This window comes from Bombyx mori, chromosome 28 (genome assembly GCF_030269925.1).
Source record: "Bombyx mori chromosome 28, ASM3026992v2".
Classification (NCBI taxonomy): domain Eukaryota; kingdom Metazoa; phylum Arthropoda; class Insecta; order Lepidoptera; family Bombycidae; genus Bombyx; species Bombyx mori.
Window position 1 is genome coordinate 2,868,757 of NC_085134.1, and position 18,065 is coordinate 2,886,821.

Consider the following 18,065-nt stretch of genomic DNA (forward strand, 5'->3'; position numbering starts at 1 on the left):
TCGCCGGATCTTCTCAGCGGGTCGCGATTCCGTAGCGGCAGTAGATTCATTCGCGAAGCAGCTGCTCTTGAGTTGTTAGGTCTCCTTCGGAGGCGCTCGGGCATCTGTTAGCAAATCCCGCCCCTCCTGGCTGAGCCTTTGCTCGCCCACCTGTCCTGGTGAGACTGAAAAAGCCTCCGGGCTACCAGTAATCTTACAATCATAAAAAAAAACCCATGAAAGCCGTTAATTATTGGAAACCTGCGAAATAATGTATAATGACAATGAAAAAGCGAGACAAAACCCTAGCTTTAATTATGCTTACGGCCTGCGAAAGCCGCCAGAGATAAATTTAAGTTCCTAACCAAAATGGTTTAGCGGTCTAAAATTAGAATTAAGGACCCCGCCGACAATTTAAGTCCCTACCTAAATATCACTTGAACCACATTAACAGTGTTTTTTTTGCCCTTGTAGGCCGACGAGCACACGGCCCACCTGATTGTGAGTGGTTACCGTCGCCCATGAACTTTGGCAATACCAGGGGCTGAACTAGGCCGATGCCTCCCTAAATAGCCATAAAATTGATTCTTTTCAAACTTAAAAAAATGTACAAAGTAATCTATCAATTTACCAATATTGAATAATAGACATAAATAGAAAAATAAACTTCATTGAATACCGGACCTTGCGTGTTTCACACTTAAGTTCAATTTTTCTGCGTTCAAGACTTAGTCGATTATGACCTTTTTTAGAAAGCTAACAACACTATTTTCCGTCTAAAGACATTCCGAGGTTATAATCAACATGTGATAGCACAAATCTAAGGAACGAATAAAAAGGGCCAAAGTTACGAAATAATATAAAAAGGGCCAAAGCTACGAAATCCATACTAATATTATAAATGCGAAAGTAACTCTGTCTGTCTGTCTGTCTGTCTGTTCCTCTTTCACGCCTAAACGGCTGAACGGATTTTGATGAAATTTGGTATGGTGATAGATGATAACCTAGAAATGGTCATAGGCTATAAATAATCACGCCATCGTTCTTAGGGGGTAGGCAGTAGGCAGATAACTAAATTGAGTTAGTGATTTTTAGTCGTTTTTGTTGGGACTTTTGCTCTTTCACGTATAAAAGGCTGAACAGATCTTGATGAAATTTAGTAAGGTAATAGATGGTTACCTAAAAACGGATATAAGATCAAAATGATCACGTCATAGTACTTAGGGGGTAGGAAGTAGGCAGAAAACTGAATTGAGTTAGTGATTTTTTTATGGTTTTTGGTGGGAGTTTTGCTCTATCATGCCTAAACGGCTGAACGGATTTTGATGAAATTTAGTTAGGTGATAGATAGTAACCTAGAAAAGGATATGGGCTATTAATATTCATGCTATCGTACTTAAGGCGTAGGCAGTAGGCAGAAAACTAATTAAGTGAGTGATTTTTAATAGTTTGGTTTAAAAGTTTACCTCATTCACGCCTTAACGTCTGAACGGATTTTTATAAGACTTGGTTAATATAAAGAATCCAAATATCATGGGGGGGATGGTGGTACTTTTAGCGGGCGATTTTAGACAGACTTTGCCGGTTATCACTAAAGGCACCCCTGCAGATGAAATAAATGCGTGTTTAAAAGCGTCAACGTTATGGGTGCACGTAAAAACGTTTAGTCTGTCTACAAATATGAGAGTGCAACTACACAATGATGTACAATCTGGACAATATGCTGCTGCTCTTCTTAAAATTGGAGAAGATCGTATGGCAAAGGATGGTAATGGCATGATTACATTGGATCGTGAATTCTGCAATGTTGTGCATAATCCAGATGATCTAAATAACTTCGTCTATAGCGAACTGCTAACTAATATGAGGAATAGAGACTGGTTATGTGAAAGAGCAATTTTAGCGCCGACGAATGAAATGGTGGGACAGATAAACGAGCAAATTATGTCACGCGTGGAAAGTGATATTGTTGAGTTTCTCTCTGTAGACACTGTAATGGATACTGAACAAGTAACATCATACCCTGTAGAATTTCTTAATTCTTTAGAACTGTCGGGAGTACCTTCACACAAACTGAGGCTGAAAGTAGGCGTTCCTGTCCTTTTAATGCGGAATTTAGATGCACCAAGACTGTGTAATGGCACACGGTTGCAAGTGACACACCTCGGTCGCAATATTGTAAAAGCAATCATTATGACTGGAATGGCAAAAGGAGAGAACGTTTTAATCCCCCGTATACCCATAATTCCGACAGATTTGCCATTCCAGTTTAAGAGATTACAGTTTCCGCTGAAAATCGCATTCGCTATGACGATAAATAAAGCTCAGGGGCAAACATTAAAAGTAGCCGGCATTAATTTAGAAAAGAGTTGTTTTTCTCACGGACAATTATACGTGGCTTGCTCACGTGTTTCAAGTCCACAGAATCTCCATGTGTTGGCCAGAGAGGGAAAAACAAAGAACATAGTTTACAAAAATGTACTACAGTAATAAGGCCTCTTATTTTTAGCTTCCTACATTATTATACTACTTACATTAAGTTAGTACTTCCTACGCAGACGATGTTACGGATGTCACACTGTCTAACATCGGGGGTTGGCAGGTAGGTAGTTAGTAGTATTTTAAACCGATTTACATTATTTACTTTTTATATTTACTAAGGAAACATTCGGAGCTATCCATTATGTAGCTTAGGTTGCTTTTGAACAAATTTTGATGTGAAGTTGAGGACTGGAACACGATAGTGGGACATTGTTGCAGGGGGACTTATAGCCGGGAGAAAACAAAAAAACTTATGCGGACGAAGTCGCGGGTAAAAGCTAGTAATAACATAAATTTGACAAATAGTGAAGGGACAGCGGACATCAGCGCCCAGACAATGCCAACTGAAGAAACAGGGGTGCTTGTTGGGTCTAAATAAATGGAATTTATTACTCACCGGATTATTAGAGTTTTTTGACTTTACTTTTAGAGACACTGAAAGCGAATGACCATTTCAGAAACGTTCAAAAAAACCGAAATTGTTCGCATTATGTTTAAGAATAATTCTAGGATTTGTTTTTTTTAGTTTATAAATGTTGCTGTCTGACGCAAATATAGGTACTTTGAACAGGGGTGCTTGTTGGGTCTAAATAAATGGAATTTATTACTCACCGTATTATTAAAGACTTTTCTTTTAGAGAAACTGAAAGCGAATGGCCGTTTCAGACACGTTCAATAAAAACGAAATTGTTCGCATCAAGTTTAGGGATGATTCTAGAATTATTTAGGGATAGTTTCTTAGAACTTTGTTGACGTCAGGTTTTGTGATTTGTTTTTGTTGTTGTTTTTAAATGTTACTGTCTGATGCAAACATACTTTGCGAGATTTTTATTTATTTATAAAATTTCAATCTTGTCTACAACGGTCGATGGCTAAGTTCTTGCATCTTGAAAACATAGACTGAACTAAAACACCTCAATTGGATATTTTCAAAAAAAACTAAGCGCCATCTGTGCGTCAGAGCGGAAATTCTGAATCGCGCTAACAATAATTTTAAAGTAATTGAAGAGCGTATGATTGATTTGCTATTGAAATGACACAAAACTCCCCACTACCACCTATTACCTACCTACCTACCTTACCACCTAGTACCTATTAAAGACAACTTAGAAAGAGATCTACTTAAGCAATAAAATTGTTAAAATACTCTTCCTCAGAACAGGAGACGAGGAGGTTTCTCCATGTCACTGAGTTCTTAAGCCCATAACGTCTGATTAATAACCGGAGGATGTTCCATGTGCTTCATACCTAATAGTTAACATTTAACACTGATTCAATATATTGTACATTAAAGCGTTAAAAAAGAAACTGAACCCAATAACCTACAGTAATCAATATCTTACATCATTAAGGTAACATTGTATACATTTACTAAATCAACATCATTATAACAATTTTTACTACGGCGGCTTATGTACATAAACACATGTAGCTTTAACAAAATCTACGTAATACGCACGCATGCACTCACGTAAGCGACATGCGTACGAAAAACTACCTCAATATTCAATTGAATGGGAGACTTTTGAGAAATAATTACACTAAACTACTCACGGTTGGTTAGAAGCGGCCTTATCCAGATAAAACCGGATTCGACCAGATATCTTTTGACTGTTCAAACGTTTTGAGTCCAATTTTTGATAGCACAAACACTGAACACTAGTCCTTGGAGTGGTTTTGAGGGTGTCCGTGGCGTGTAGTTGTTGATTTTTTGAATGCACACGCGACTTTACGGCATCAATACGCGAACTGAACGGCCATGACAGTTTGGCTGGGGTAGCGTGCGCATGCGTATTAGAAGCCACCACCTTAAGATTGGATTCCGGAAGGTGCTGCAAAGACTTTTATAGTAGACTAGCTGACCCGGAAGAATTCGTAGTGCCTCAATCGATAAATAGAATACCTAAACTTTTGTATAAAATAAACTGTATTGGTACTGGATTGGTACACCGCGCGTAATTCGTTTCCAAATGATTCTTGCCCACCTGATGGTTGTCTGGAAGAGATCGCTCTTAGCGATAACACCGCCAATTGTACTTTTTTATATTTAATATATCGCACTGTTTATTTCTTTTTTGGTGTACAATAAAGAATACTCTCTCTCTCTCTCTCTCTTTATCGTATTCTGACCAATTAGAAGTCTATTAACAAAAACATTGTCACTCTTACGACAATCGCATTAATTTCTCACGACAGTCGCGTAACGCGGTTGCGTTCACCAAAACTCCGCGCACCGGGTCATTCCCCATTGTACGCCCCTTGATAGAAATTGATGCCGTATCGCATTAGACGAAGCCTTTTTAATTCACGGAATTCCGAGAAAATTCCCGAGTTGTATTCGTTTAACTGAAACTTTATTAACAAAGCGAATCTATAATAATATATTAATACGTGAAGCAAAAACTTTGTATCCCTTTTTACGAAAATTGCGCGGACGGAGGAGTATGAAATTTTCCACACTTATAGAGAATATAGAGAAGAAGTGCACTAATATTGTTTTAAAAAGAATGCTTAAAATATACATTAAATCAACAAAGAAAACATTACACACACTACATACCATGTATTTGACGCACACACGCATGCATACTATTTATTGTCAAACTTTTATTCTTGACGTCTGTGGTCAAATTGAGAATAGATTAAATATTGTTTGTCTTTATTAATATTTTTTATAGTGTAGCCTTGGTGAAATTTGTGATTATAGAAGTATAAAATACAACCATAATAGTGTACAAACTTACAATTCCAATTAATTATAGTCGAATTTCGACTACTGCGGGACCTCTAGTATTTATAAATGCTTTACGTTAACAGAAATGAACGCGGGAGGGAAATACACTTTCTTAGTAGAATCAGTCGTAGATTTTATTATTCTTCTTTTTCTTTTTCTTCCAAGCGTTTTTTCCCGGTCTTTTTTTATTTTTTTTATTGCTTAGATGGATGGACGAGCTCACAGCCCACCTGACGTTAAGTGGTTACTGGAGCCCATAGACATCTACAACGTAAATACGCCACTCACCTCGAGATATAAGTTCTAAGGTCTCAGTATAGTTACGACGGCTGCCCCACCCTTCGAACCGAAACGTACCACTGCTTCACGGCGGAAATAGGCGGGGTGGTGGTACCTACCAGTGCGGACTCCCAAGAGGTCCTACCACCAGTGATCAATGGTCTACCAGTGGTCTAATGCCAGGATCCGCTTTCCTACTTAAACTCCTCCAGTATACCCGGTCTTCCATCCTCCTCCACCGCCCTGCCTATTTCTGCCGTGAAGCAGTAATGCGTTTCGGTTTGAAGGGTGGGGCAGCCGTTGTAACTATACTGAGATCTTAGAACTTATATCTCAAGGTGGGTGGCGTTTTAACGTCTATGGGCTCCAGTAACCACTTAACACCAGGTGGACTGTGAGATCGTCCACGCAGCAAAGTAATAAAAAAAAAAATTTAAGTGCCAACGGTCGTGCACCGGGTATGCTGTACTATAGCTGGGTAGCAATGGAAAAGTAAATAATACGCTGAATAGTTTTTAGACTAATACCGATAATTGTGCTGCTTTTTATGTTTGCTGTGCGCCAACTACCGAAGAAGTGTCTAATTAGAAAGGTGCATTTAATCTCGAAGCTAGATAGCTTTATGCATCCGCATCCACAATCACAAACAATTGTTTTAGAAGAGTTTCTAATCGGCCACACAAAGAACGCTAAGTTTTTTTTTTTTTTTTGCTTAGATGGGTGTACGAGCTCACAGCCCACCTGGTGTTAAGTGGTTACTGGAGCCCATGGACATCTACAACGTAAATGCGCCACCCACCTTGAGATATAAGTTCTAAGATCTCAGTATAGTTACAACGGCTGCCCCACCCTTCAAACCGAAACGCATTACTGCTTCACGGCAGAAATAGGCAGGGCGGTGGTACCTACCCGCGCGGACTCACAAGAGGTCCTACCACCAGTGATTACGCAAATTATAATTTTGCGGGTTTGATTTTTAAGTCCCAACATTACTGGCTGAGTACAGTAAGGACTTTGGAATTGAAGGGAATTTATGACGAAATACGTCCGCCTCTTGTATTGTCTGGTCTTCTTGATTTTGCGGTACTGTACAGGAAATTCGGACGGCGAGAACGAATGGTCGAGCACGCCTGGATGCCTTTGAGGAAAATTAAGGGCGAAAGATCAATGGATCATTCCCCCGTGTGATCTTCGGACCAAATTAGTGTCGCGATCGTCACAATCGCTTGTGACGCGGTTCACGCCGCTGACGATGGAATAACGTGGCCTGATAAAATCCTTCGAAAAATACTCCTGTTGAGTGTTGAGGTCACGATAGTCACCAGTGAGAAAACACGAAACAAAGACGTTAGCTTTATTATAACACTAGCGACCCGCCCTCGCTTCGCTTCGGAAACATTAAAACACACATGAAAAAAAAAAAAAAAAAAAAAAAAAAAAAAAAAAAAAAAAAAAAAAAAAAAAAAAAAAAAAAAAAAAAAATAGTAGCCTATGTTCATCAGGGACAATGTCGGCTTCTAATGGAAAAAGAATTTTTCAAATCGGTCCAGTAGTTTCGGAGCCTATTCGAAACAAACAAACAAACAAATCTTTCCTCTTTATAATATTAGTATAGATATAGACTAGCTGTAACACGAACATAAAATGGGCTAATGCTTTTTTTAATATTTTATATGCTTATAATTATTGATAGCAATGAGAACATGTCTAACATTGTGTACATTTTTTCATCCAAATCCGATCCCTGTCAAAGCATGGATTACGTTCCTTTGTGCAGAAAACAAAAGGTCAAAATGAAAAATCCTACGTAACTAAGTACGTATGAGAAAGAGATCGTGCCAAAATATGAAATGATTAAAAATATAATCATACTAGCTGTACCCGTCCGCTTCGCTGGGCATTTAATATTAACATTATTATTTCTCACCCCCACAAAGATTCTCATCATTAACGCCCCCGCAACTGGTGTAGGGGGTCCAACACTCATATAAGTATTAGCTTACCCATTAAGTACGTGTATTTTCTACATTGATACCAAGTTTCAAGTCAATCGGGTGCATGGTTCAGTAGTTATAACGGAACATCCGTAAAAACCACTGTAGATTTATATATTAGTGTAGATTGTGACTCAAGATAGCGATATTGATGTTATGACTGTCTATGCTTTTCGGTAACCGATTATGAAAACAAAATGTGATTTAAATTAAAACTTTTAAAATCCCAAAAAAATTGGCTGGTGGCCAAATGCCTTACCAGTTTTACCAGGATAGGTGGGCGTGCACGGGCTCAGCCAGGAGGGGTGGTATTTGGCAATAACTGCCCAAGCGCCTAGGCCTGACGCCGACAACAGCTGAATCGCGAATCCATCTACTCGGATCGGTATCGCGACCACTGAGAAGATCCGCCGAGAAAGTTAGCGGGCTGATGTAGTGGGTTAGGTTTTACTTCGAACTCTTTGAGTGGGTGAGCTCACAGCCCACTTGGTCTCAAGTAGTTACCGGAGCCCATAGACATCTACAACGTAAATGCGCCACTTACCTTGAGATAGGAGTTCTAAGGTCTCAGTATAATTACAACGGCTGCCCCGCCCTTGAAACCGAAACGCATTACTGCTTCATGGCAGAAATAGGCAAGGTGGTGGTACCTACCTGTGCGGACTCACAAGAGGTCCTGTCACCTGTACGGTTACCAAGGTTCCTAAGGCTACTCCTAGCGCTAGAGCTGCCTCTAATTAGTGTATTAATGGATCGGGTGGATTCGTAAGAACGTGACTAAAACGTCAATGATGATTGGCTCCTGCGCAAGCCGGGGTCATTTAATAATCATTTAACTTCCTCCTACGTTTGTTTCAGTATCAACGGGTTAAAAAAAAGAAGAAATCAATTGTTAGTTCGGTTTGCTGTTTAAGAGTATTTCATTAGTTTATAAATTACTAGCGACCCGCCCTCGCTTCGCTTCGGAAACTGTAATTTATTATTGATTTCTCCACTATTTAATGGATGTTATTATACATATAAACCTTCCTCTTCAATCACTCTATCTATTAAAAAAAACCACGTCAAAATCCGTTGCATAGTTTTAAAGATTTAAACATACATAGAGACAGACAGATATAGGGACAGAGAAAGCGACTTTGTTTTATACTATGTAGTGATTATACTTATGTATATTTATGTTTCTACAAGGTTCGAGACTTGTACAATATTGAAAAGAATACAAATTGATATATTTTATGATTAAACTTTTTGTGTTGAACCATAACTAAGTTATGAGCCATATAAACTATTATTGACAAAATATAGTCGTTCGAGACTCACCTCGGATGGTATGAGCAATAAAAAGAATAGATTAAACACAGAACAGAATGGTCATAAAATTCGTAGGCTAAAATTGTTTCTTTTTTTTTTAAATAGTTGAGCTTATAACCTTGGACCTTTTGTGAGTCCACACGGGTAGGTACCACCACCCTGCCTATTTCTGCCGTGAAGCAGTAATGCGTTTCGGTGGAAGGGTAGGACAGCCGTTGTAACTATACTGAGACCTTAGAACTTATATCTCAAGATGGGTGGCGTATTTACATGGTAGATGTCTATGGCTCCATACTGAGGCCCGTAGACTTAAGGACAAAGTTCCACTCAAGCCGGCACGCGTGACTGTATGTAAATTTAATTATATGACATAATTTAATTACAATGCATTTGTTAGTGGTGCGCTACTGCATTGGCCATCCATTCGGTGATCAGTCAACTTCTTACCCTTATCCCATACTATGTGGGGTCGATGCAGCATATCCTCTTATCACGCTGCAGTTCAAGTTTTCGATAATCCCGTTCGCTCGGAACGACTGAAACCTCTTGATTTACGGGGAACATTGATTCACTCTGCGTGTTGTGTACCGAATATTCAATCTGGAATACTATGTGGAGTTCTTTGAATCCCTCCGTCTCGCTCTTACAGCCTAGCCTCCACCTGACTAGCAGTAGACAGCGGCCTGGCTCTGCTCTTGGCATTGCTAAAGTCCATGGGCGACGGTAACCATTCACCATCAGGTGGGCCGTATGTTCGTCTGCCTACAATAAAAAAAACCGCCCGCCAGTGGACTACAGTTCATCCATACTAACTGGAAATACTGCGTTCATCCACACTGCATTTCCAGATAGATCTTTAGAACGTAATTCCTTCCTAGTTTCCGGACATGTGCTGCTCAAAAATGGTTTGTGGAAGGTTTTCAGCGGTGTGGAGAGGCTCGGCTGTGCCCCTCTAATATTTTTTTTCCTACCTAATCTGATAGCCTTGAGAGGCTATTTCAGCGTAACCTTAACTAGTAGGTGAGCTCACGAGGCTCAAGCCGGAGTGATGCTAACACTGACCCTAGCAAGAGCAGTGCTTCGCAGAATCTACAAACGGATCGGAAACGCGACCTACGGAAAGAACTCGGCGAGAAACTCAGCGGGCTTGTCTATGGGTTAATTCGCTCGTCGAGCCTTTCAGTCTACAGGATCGGGTATGGGCCCTGTAACAGCTGACGTCTATATGCAACCCTGAGCACTCGCTATCAGGCAAGTCGGTGACCTAGAAGATAAGACGCCTGGTTTACTATCGAACGGTACCCTGCACCGGTGTTCAAATTCATTCAGCATTAAATTTTATAATGAAATACATGCTCAACGCATGCTCACGAATGACTTCTACCATGAATGAACAACAACACTGTGTAATCAAACATTTAGGCCATTGCTGCAAATCTGTTTGCAATAACTTAATCTTTGGACACAAGCAATAAGACTTGTGCCGGCATAATATTACGTCAATAAACTCATACAATAGCATTATAGATAAATCAGCATCAGTAGGTGACCGATATTGTAATGCCTAGACAAATTATATTGTTTCTATTTTTATTGGAGCTATGACGAATAACTATCGAAGCCCGAAGAAAATTATCTAAAAGAATTTACTAGTGTTGCCAGCATATATAACAGTTTTGTATTCAGCCCAAAACAGTTGTTCTATTTTTGATAGGGCGTTTTGAGAGCCCGCGCAACCCTGCCTACTTCTACCATGAAGTAGTAATGCGATTCGGTTTGAAGGATAGGGCAGCCTTTGTACTGTAACATTGAGAACTTAGAACTCATGTCTCAAGGTAGCGGCATTTAGGTTGTGTGTGTCTATGAGGTCTGGTAAGCACTTAAAATCAAGTTATCACCGTTCACCGACCTCGTTAATTACGACGAAGAGTTTGACAAGCGAACTAACTCATAGACTCACTGGTGTTAGGACCCTTTGTGAGTCCGCACGGGTAGGTACCACCACCCCGCCTATTTCTGCTGTGAAGCAGTAATGCGTTTCGGTTTGAAGGGTGGGGCAGCCGTTGTAACTATACTGAGACCTTAGAACTTATCTCAAGGTGGGTGGCGCATTTACGTTGTGGATGTCTATGGACTTCAGTAATCACTTAACACCAGGTGGGCTGTGAGCTCGTCCACCCATCTAAGCAATAAAAAAAAAAGACACAGTCCACTGAGTTTCTCGCCGTATCTTCTAAGTAGGCCGCGATTCCGATCCGGTAGTAGATTCTGTGAAGCACTTCTCTTGCTAGGGCTAGTGTTAGCTAGGTTTTGCTGGAATAGCCCCTTAGACTACCAGCGAATGCGAAGGATAAAATACCAGGTCGACCGGTGAGCTCCTTCACCCCTATCGGCAAACGTAGACAAACGTTCCAACTCCATACAAATTTGAGTTAACTTTTACGCTATCGAGAACGTTTAAAAACTCGCACCAAGCACACTGCTCTAAGTTCGCTTCAGATAGAAATAATGAAAATATTACGAAAGACACCTCCCGCGAAACATATGTACGTATTATAGAGTCAGGTCTGGCTCTGTCTAGGGTGTCTTCTCATTTCGTCTGAGTGTACTGGGACGGATCCAGGGAAGTATCTAAATGATATAATAATAGATACCAAAGTAAAGATTGATTTAAACACACAAGAAATGAATTTCTTTGGACACAATTTTTTTATTAATATATTATCCGCGCTCTTAAATAAATTTCCTTTATTTTATTATGTGGTCACAAGAGCCCATAGATATCAACAACATAAACGCCGCCACCCACCTTGAGACAAGAGTGTTAAGTCTCTGTTTTTACAATACAACGGTTGCCCTCTATTCAAACCGAACCGCATGCTTGACGGCAGAAACAGGCAGGGCGGTGGTACCTACACACACACGCCCTACAAGGCACCCTACCACTAGTAATTATGCAAACTATAGTTTTTGCAGTTTTGATTATGATTAAACGATGCTATTCCTTCACCGTTGAAGTAACTCATGAGCATTTATCGTGTACATTTATTTATTTATTTATTTAGTCTACTTACAAATTAACAGTATAAACCAAAACATTATTAATAATTAATTAGCTTATGTAATTTCTAACAACAACAATAAATCGCTGCAAACCATCCTGGAATATATCCATCCGGAGCATAGGCTGGCAAGCCATTGAGTAGCGAGACAGCACGATGTGTCGGAGAGGTAGCGGTGTTTCATCAGAAAAATTTGGCACCACACGTTTGCGGGACTCGAACGCCGTTGCATCGCTTGATACGAGTGGTGTCACTAGATATGAATAGACGAGAGCTCTCAGTGTATGCGATTGAACTCAAACTCTGTACAGCTATTATTAGTTCTATAGACAATACATTTATGATAAAAATAAAACGGAACTTACCCAGTAATTAAGACAGCGCAAATCATCATCACTTTTTATTTATTGCCCTAGCAGGCAGACGAGCATACGGCCCACCTGATGGTGAGTGGTTACCGTCGCTAATGGACGTCAGCAATGTCAGGGGTGGAGCCAAGCCGCTGCCTACCGTTTAATACTCTCCACAAGCCTCGTTTGAAGAAGGACATGTCATAGCGCTCGGGAAACACTGTGGAGGAGAGCTCATTCCAAAGCCGGATGGTACGTGGCAAAAACTAGATTAGATATAAATCTAGAATATATATCATAGAATTCGGAAAATCTTAAAGGTAATCGCGACCCGCAGAGAAGACCCGCCGAGAAACTCAAAGGCCTGAGTCTATGGTACAGCAGCTGACAATATTGTCACGTCATTATGCATTTTCCTGTTCCTCCATAGAACTAGAATACTACATCCGAAAATCTGGCCGAGACTTGCAGCATCGGAATAAGCAGTGAAATTTCATAGCACCATAGCAAATAGGTCCCTACAATTGTTTTATTGTATTATAAATTGATTTTCTGAATAAAGTCAATCACTTACAAACCACTTTAGAATTCATAGACGAACATAAAATGGACTAAAGCTTTTTTAATATTATAACGTGCTTATAATTAATTGCAATTAGAACATGTCTAATATTGTGTATATTTTTTCATCCAAATCCGATCCCTGTCAAAGCATGGATTACGTTCCTTTGTGCAGAAAACAAAAGGTCAAAATGAAAAATGCTACCTAAGTACGTATCAGAGATCATGCCAAAATATGAAATGATCAAAAATATGATCATATTACTAAAGTGAGAAGACACTGTAAACCACGATTTTCTTGAATTTTAATTATAGTATCTTCAACGATTTTCGCGAATGCTTACAACTACATTTACTAACGGCTTAATCTTTTGTTTATAGAAATAACTAGCGACCCGCCCTCGCTTCGCTTCGGTAACTGTAATTTATTATTGATTTCTCCACTATTTAATGGATGTTATTATACATATAAACCTTCCTCCTCAATCACTCTATCTATTAAAAAAAACCGCATCAAAATCCGTTGCGTAGTTTTAAAGATTTAAGCATACATAGGGACAGACAGATATAGGGACAGAGAAAGCGACTTTGTTTTATACTATGTAGTGATACCTTTATTGATCACTAAGCAGACACCAATGGAGAAGGAGATCCTTACGCGGAAGTGGCATTGGATTGGTCACACTTTGAGAAAGCCCGATACCCACCTATCAAAGAGAGCACTGATCTGGAAAGTATTTGGCAAAAGGAAGAGAGGCCGCCCCAGAACAACTTGGCGTCGCTCGGTGGAGCAGGAGCTAGGGGTCTTGGGCACGACGTGGCAGGAGCTAGAACAGACTGCCCAAGACCGATATAAATAGAAAAATTTGATTCGAGCCCTACACCCCAGCAGAGGGTAATAGGAATAATAAATAATAAATATTTACTAACAATCACGCCACGTTAACTGGTCCCGTGATAAGTTCGTAAAGAACTTGTGTTACAGGTACCAGATAACGGAAATAAATGTAAGACTTTTTATTATACACATACATATATTTAATATACATCCATAACCCTGGAAAAGACATTTATATTTATCATACAAATATCTTCCCTTGGCGGGATTCTAACCCGCAACCTCCTTGTGTAGTGACCATGTCACTTACCACTACACCAGACGGCCGTTAAAAAAGAACGGCCGTTAGGAAAGAATGATGATGATGATGAGTGATACCTTAGACGTTCGTGAACGTGAAAATTGTAAAGTATTCGAAACGTAAGAAATAATGTAAATAAACGCAAGATTAAACGGTAAAAACAGTTTTAATTGTGCCTTCAATAAACCGCTGAAGCTTTTAGAAGCAGGCAAAAAGTATTCCTACTCAAGTGCCTAAAGCCTACAGTGCTATGACCTAATATGGTACGGAATTAATTCTAAAACCGAACTTAACTCGTATTAAAATGAAAAGAATGGCGTCAAACACAACTAATGTAACAAGAAAAGAAAAAACGAAATAGTTTCTAAAAAAAAAACTACATTTTTTTAAACATTAAGAACCAGCGAAAATAACAAATGGTATATTATACCTACACTGTCAAGGTATAATATAGATTACAAAACTTTATACATAGTTTATATATATAGTATTATTTTATATTTAAAAATTTATATAGTTAGCAATACAATATGTAGGTAACACTAAGTACCTATCTATATATTAATACGTGAAGCAAAAACTTTGTATCCCTTTTTACGGAAATTGCGCGGACGGAGGAGTATGAAATTTTCCACACTTATAGAGAATATAGAGAAGAAGTGCACAATGCTAATATTTTTTTTAAATAATGCATAAAAGATACACTAAATCAATAAAGAAAACATTACACACACTACATACCATGTATTTGACGCACACACGCATGCATACTGTTTATTGTCAAACTTTTGTTCTTGACGTCTGTTGTCAAATTGAGTTTAAATATTGTTTTCTTTGTTAATATTTTTTATAGTGTAGCCTTGGCGAAATTTGTGATTATAGAAGTATAAAATACAACCATAATAGTGTACAAGCTTACAATTCCAATTAATTATAGTCGAATTTCGACTACTGCGGGAGCTCTAGTATTTTTTAAAAGGTAAGAAATAAGTATATCAATACTAGGTATTTATAATCTGTGATCTATGCATCTAATGCATGTTAGCTAAGTAATGTTTTTCTGACATGCACGAATTCCCTACACAATCTACCTAAGTTCATCCACCCGATTAGAACGAGTGCCCCGACAGATTTATAGCCTAATATTAGTGTTAATTTACTTAATGGCAAGGGTGTAACCGACGCACATTTACCTAGCTTTTGTGAGGAGATGGTAAATAAGAGATAGATAGATAGAGAGAGAGAGAGAGATAGAGAGAGAATATTTTATTTTAAACCTTAAAACTAAATAATTTTTTTTAAATTTTACTGGTGGTAGGACCTCATTTGAGTCCGCACAGGTAGGTATCACCATCCCGCTTATTTCTGCCGCGAAGCAGTAATGCGTTTCGGCTTGAAGGATGGGGCAGCCGTTGTAACTATACTGAGACCTTAGAACTTATCTCAAGGTGGGTGGCGCATTTACGTTGTGGACGTCTATGGGCTCCAGTAACCACTTAACACCATGTGGGCTGTGAGCTCGTCCACCCATTTAAGCAATAAAAAATAAAAATAAAAAGAGAGAGAAAGAATAACTTATTTTAAACCAAACCTTTAACATTGAAAGCCAGTCAACAGGCTGGTATAATAATTGTTTAATAGGCGTTCTTATCGCTAAAAGCCATCGGTATATCGATCGAATAAGTAAGTACCTAAAAGATGCATTACATTTTCATGTAATGTTATTATTTTGTTAATTTAAGCTAGTGAATTTACGTAAGACCAACGTCCTATATTAGTAGCTGGTATGGAGGATAGAAGCAAGGGCTACTATCTCAGTGTATTTTTTTTTCCTACCTAAGCTGGTAGCCTAGAGAGGCTATTCCAGCGGAACCTTAACTAGTAGGTGAGCTCACGGGGCTCAAACCTGACGACGATGCTAACACTAGACCTAGCAAGAGCCGTGCTTCGCAGCCGTTCACGCATCTAAGCAATAAATTAAAAAATCCCTTCATTTAGGGCGCCACCTTAATTTTTTTGGTTCCCATTCAGCGGACACTTTCTAATACACTGACCACTTCGATAAAGCGGCACGACACGAGAACCCTCTCATCGTGGCCGCCGGTAACTACATTCCCGATCCTGCGGACAGAATGGAAAGCAGTCGACGTCACCCAAAATACGTCATCTCGGATCCTCCCGATCCACTAACGGTGCTTCTAGGTACTTCAAGCACCGGTCCCCGTTCTCGTCGAACCCGTCGCTTGCGACGAAGGGCTCGACGAGTAAATTAACTCTCAGACACAGCCCACTGAGATTCTCGCCGGATCTTCTCAGTGGGTCGCGTTTCCGATCCGGTGGTAGATTCTGCGAAGCACGGCTCTTGCTAGGGTTCATGTTGGCAACGTCGTCAGATTTGAGCCCCGTGAGCTCACCTACTAGTTAAGGCTCCACTGATATAGCCTCTCAAGGCTATCAGCATAGGTAGAAAAAAAAAAAGCGATATTAAGGGCATTGAAAACGAAACGCGCAGAGGAAGTAGCATAATTGTTAATTTTAATTAATTTGATTTTAAGCAAATCGAATGTGTTATTTTTGTCTGTCGTTTTATACCCATCTACTTACTTACTTACATAACATTGATAAATACAGGCCTAAATATAGTTATTTTACGCATTGCCGGTTGACCAGCAGTACTCTATACAATACCTAGGAATTGTATACATTACGTAAAGTATACTGGAAAATAATATTTCATACATTACCTTAACGTTTTAGGTATTATATATATTACCTATATATTGTATAGAATACCTGAATTATATAGATTGCCGGTAACATATAGATTTTTTCATGCTGATCAATTCAATCATTGAAACGTATTCATAAAGAAAGAATATGTGGATTAATTAGTGTAAATTATAATAAATTAATTATATTAGATAAATTATCAATTATTTTTAATTAGGAATTATCTATTTTTCATCTATTAGGTAATTATTAAATAAAAATCATTATTCATTACAATAATTATAAATTAATCTAAATGAAAATTGTCAATTATCTCTTATTATTAATCATCGTTGTATCATTAATCGTATTAATTTGTAACATATATTAACTATTATTATTAATTTCGCAATTATTTTTAATTTTAAAAGAGTTATAAATATTAATTATCTATAATTATAAATGACAATATTTATTAATCTCAATTACTACAAAATATAACTAAATTATCATTAATTTTTAATTATGTAACATTAATTAACAATCATTTAAAATTTTCAATTATCTTACTTATTATTTATCAATTCTTTTTAATTAGCAATTATCTTTAAATTAAATAACAATATCATTTAATTCAAAATTTGTATACTAAAACAAAGCTTCGACAAATTAATACTCTAGTCAAGGAAAAATATTGGATCAAGTAAGATCTTCTACCCCAAAGCGATGCAGTTGGGGACATTTGACCTCTAAATCTAGTATTTGTCTATAAACTTTGTCAAGTATCAGCTGTAGAATTATTATTATTATTATTTTCTTTTCTTTTTTTTTCCTACCTAAGCTGAGAGCCTTGAGAGGCTATTTCAGCGTAACCCTAACTTTTGTAGGTGAGCTCACGGGGCTCAAACCTGATGACGTTGCTAACACGAACCCTAGCATGAGCCGTGCTTCGCAGAATCTACCACCGGATCGGAAACGCGGCCCACTGAGAAGATCCGGCGAGAAACTCAGTGGGCTGTGTCTGAGAGTTAATTTACTCGTCGAGCCCTTCGTCGCAAGCGACGGGTTCGACGAGAACGGTGACCGGTGCTTGAAGTACCTAGAAGCACCGTTAGTGGATCGGGAGGAGTAGAATTAAAAATGTATTTTAACAATATTAATGACTTTTTGGCGGGAACGCGAGGAGTGAAGTTGTGTGATTTGTTTTATTTTGTCTATTTAGTGTTTCTTCGGGTTTAAATGTGTAATAACGGTGGTTTATTAACTGTTTAATACCTGTGAAAGTGCACAAATGTGGAAAAATGAAAAAAACCCGCTGGACGTAGTTTTTCGGGATCCTCCAAAAAGTCCACTGAAAAATTCTGATTAAATGATCACGATTTTACTGAGATTATATTTCATCC

At 38.6% G+C, this 18,065-nt stretch overlaps 2 protein-coding genes across 2 annotated transcripts in view; one reads left to right on the forward strand and one right to left on the reverse strand.

Moving 5' to 3' along the window:
• Positions 1 to 4,275, reverse strand: part of LOC101741412 (pikachurin) — a 141,418-nt gene extending 137,143 nt beyond the window's left edge. The window contains exon 1 of the mRNA XM_038021124.2: positions 4,075 to 4,275. The gene's annotated coding sequence lies outside the window, so the exon portion shown is untranslated. The remainder of the gene's footprint in view (positions 1 to 4,074) is intronic.
• LOC119630717 (ATP-dependent DNA helicase pif1) lies at positions 1,476 to 2,819 on the forward strand. The gene has a single exon (XM_038021081.2). The coding sequence runs from the start codon at positions 1,513 to 1,515 to the stop codon at positions 2,467 to 2,469; it is 957 nt and encodes a 318-aa protein (XP_037877009.2). The 5' UTR covers positions 1,476 to 1,512; the 3' UTR covers positions 2,470 to 2,819.
• Positions 4,276 to 18,065: the final 13,790 nt, after the last annotated feature.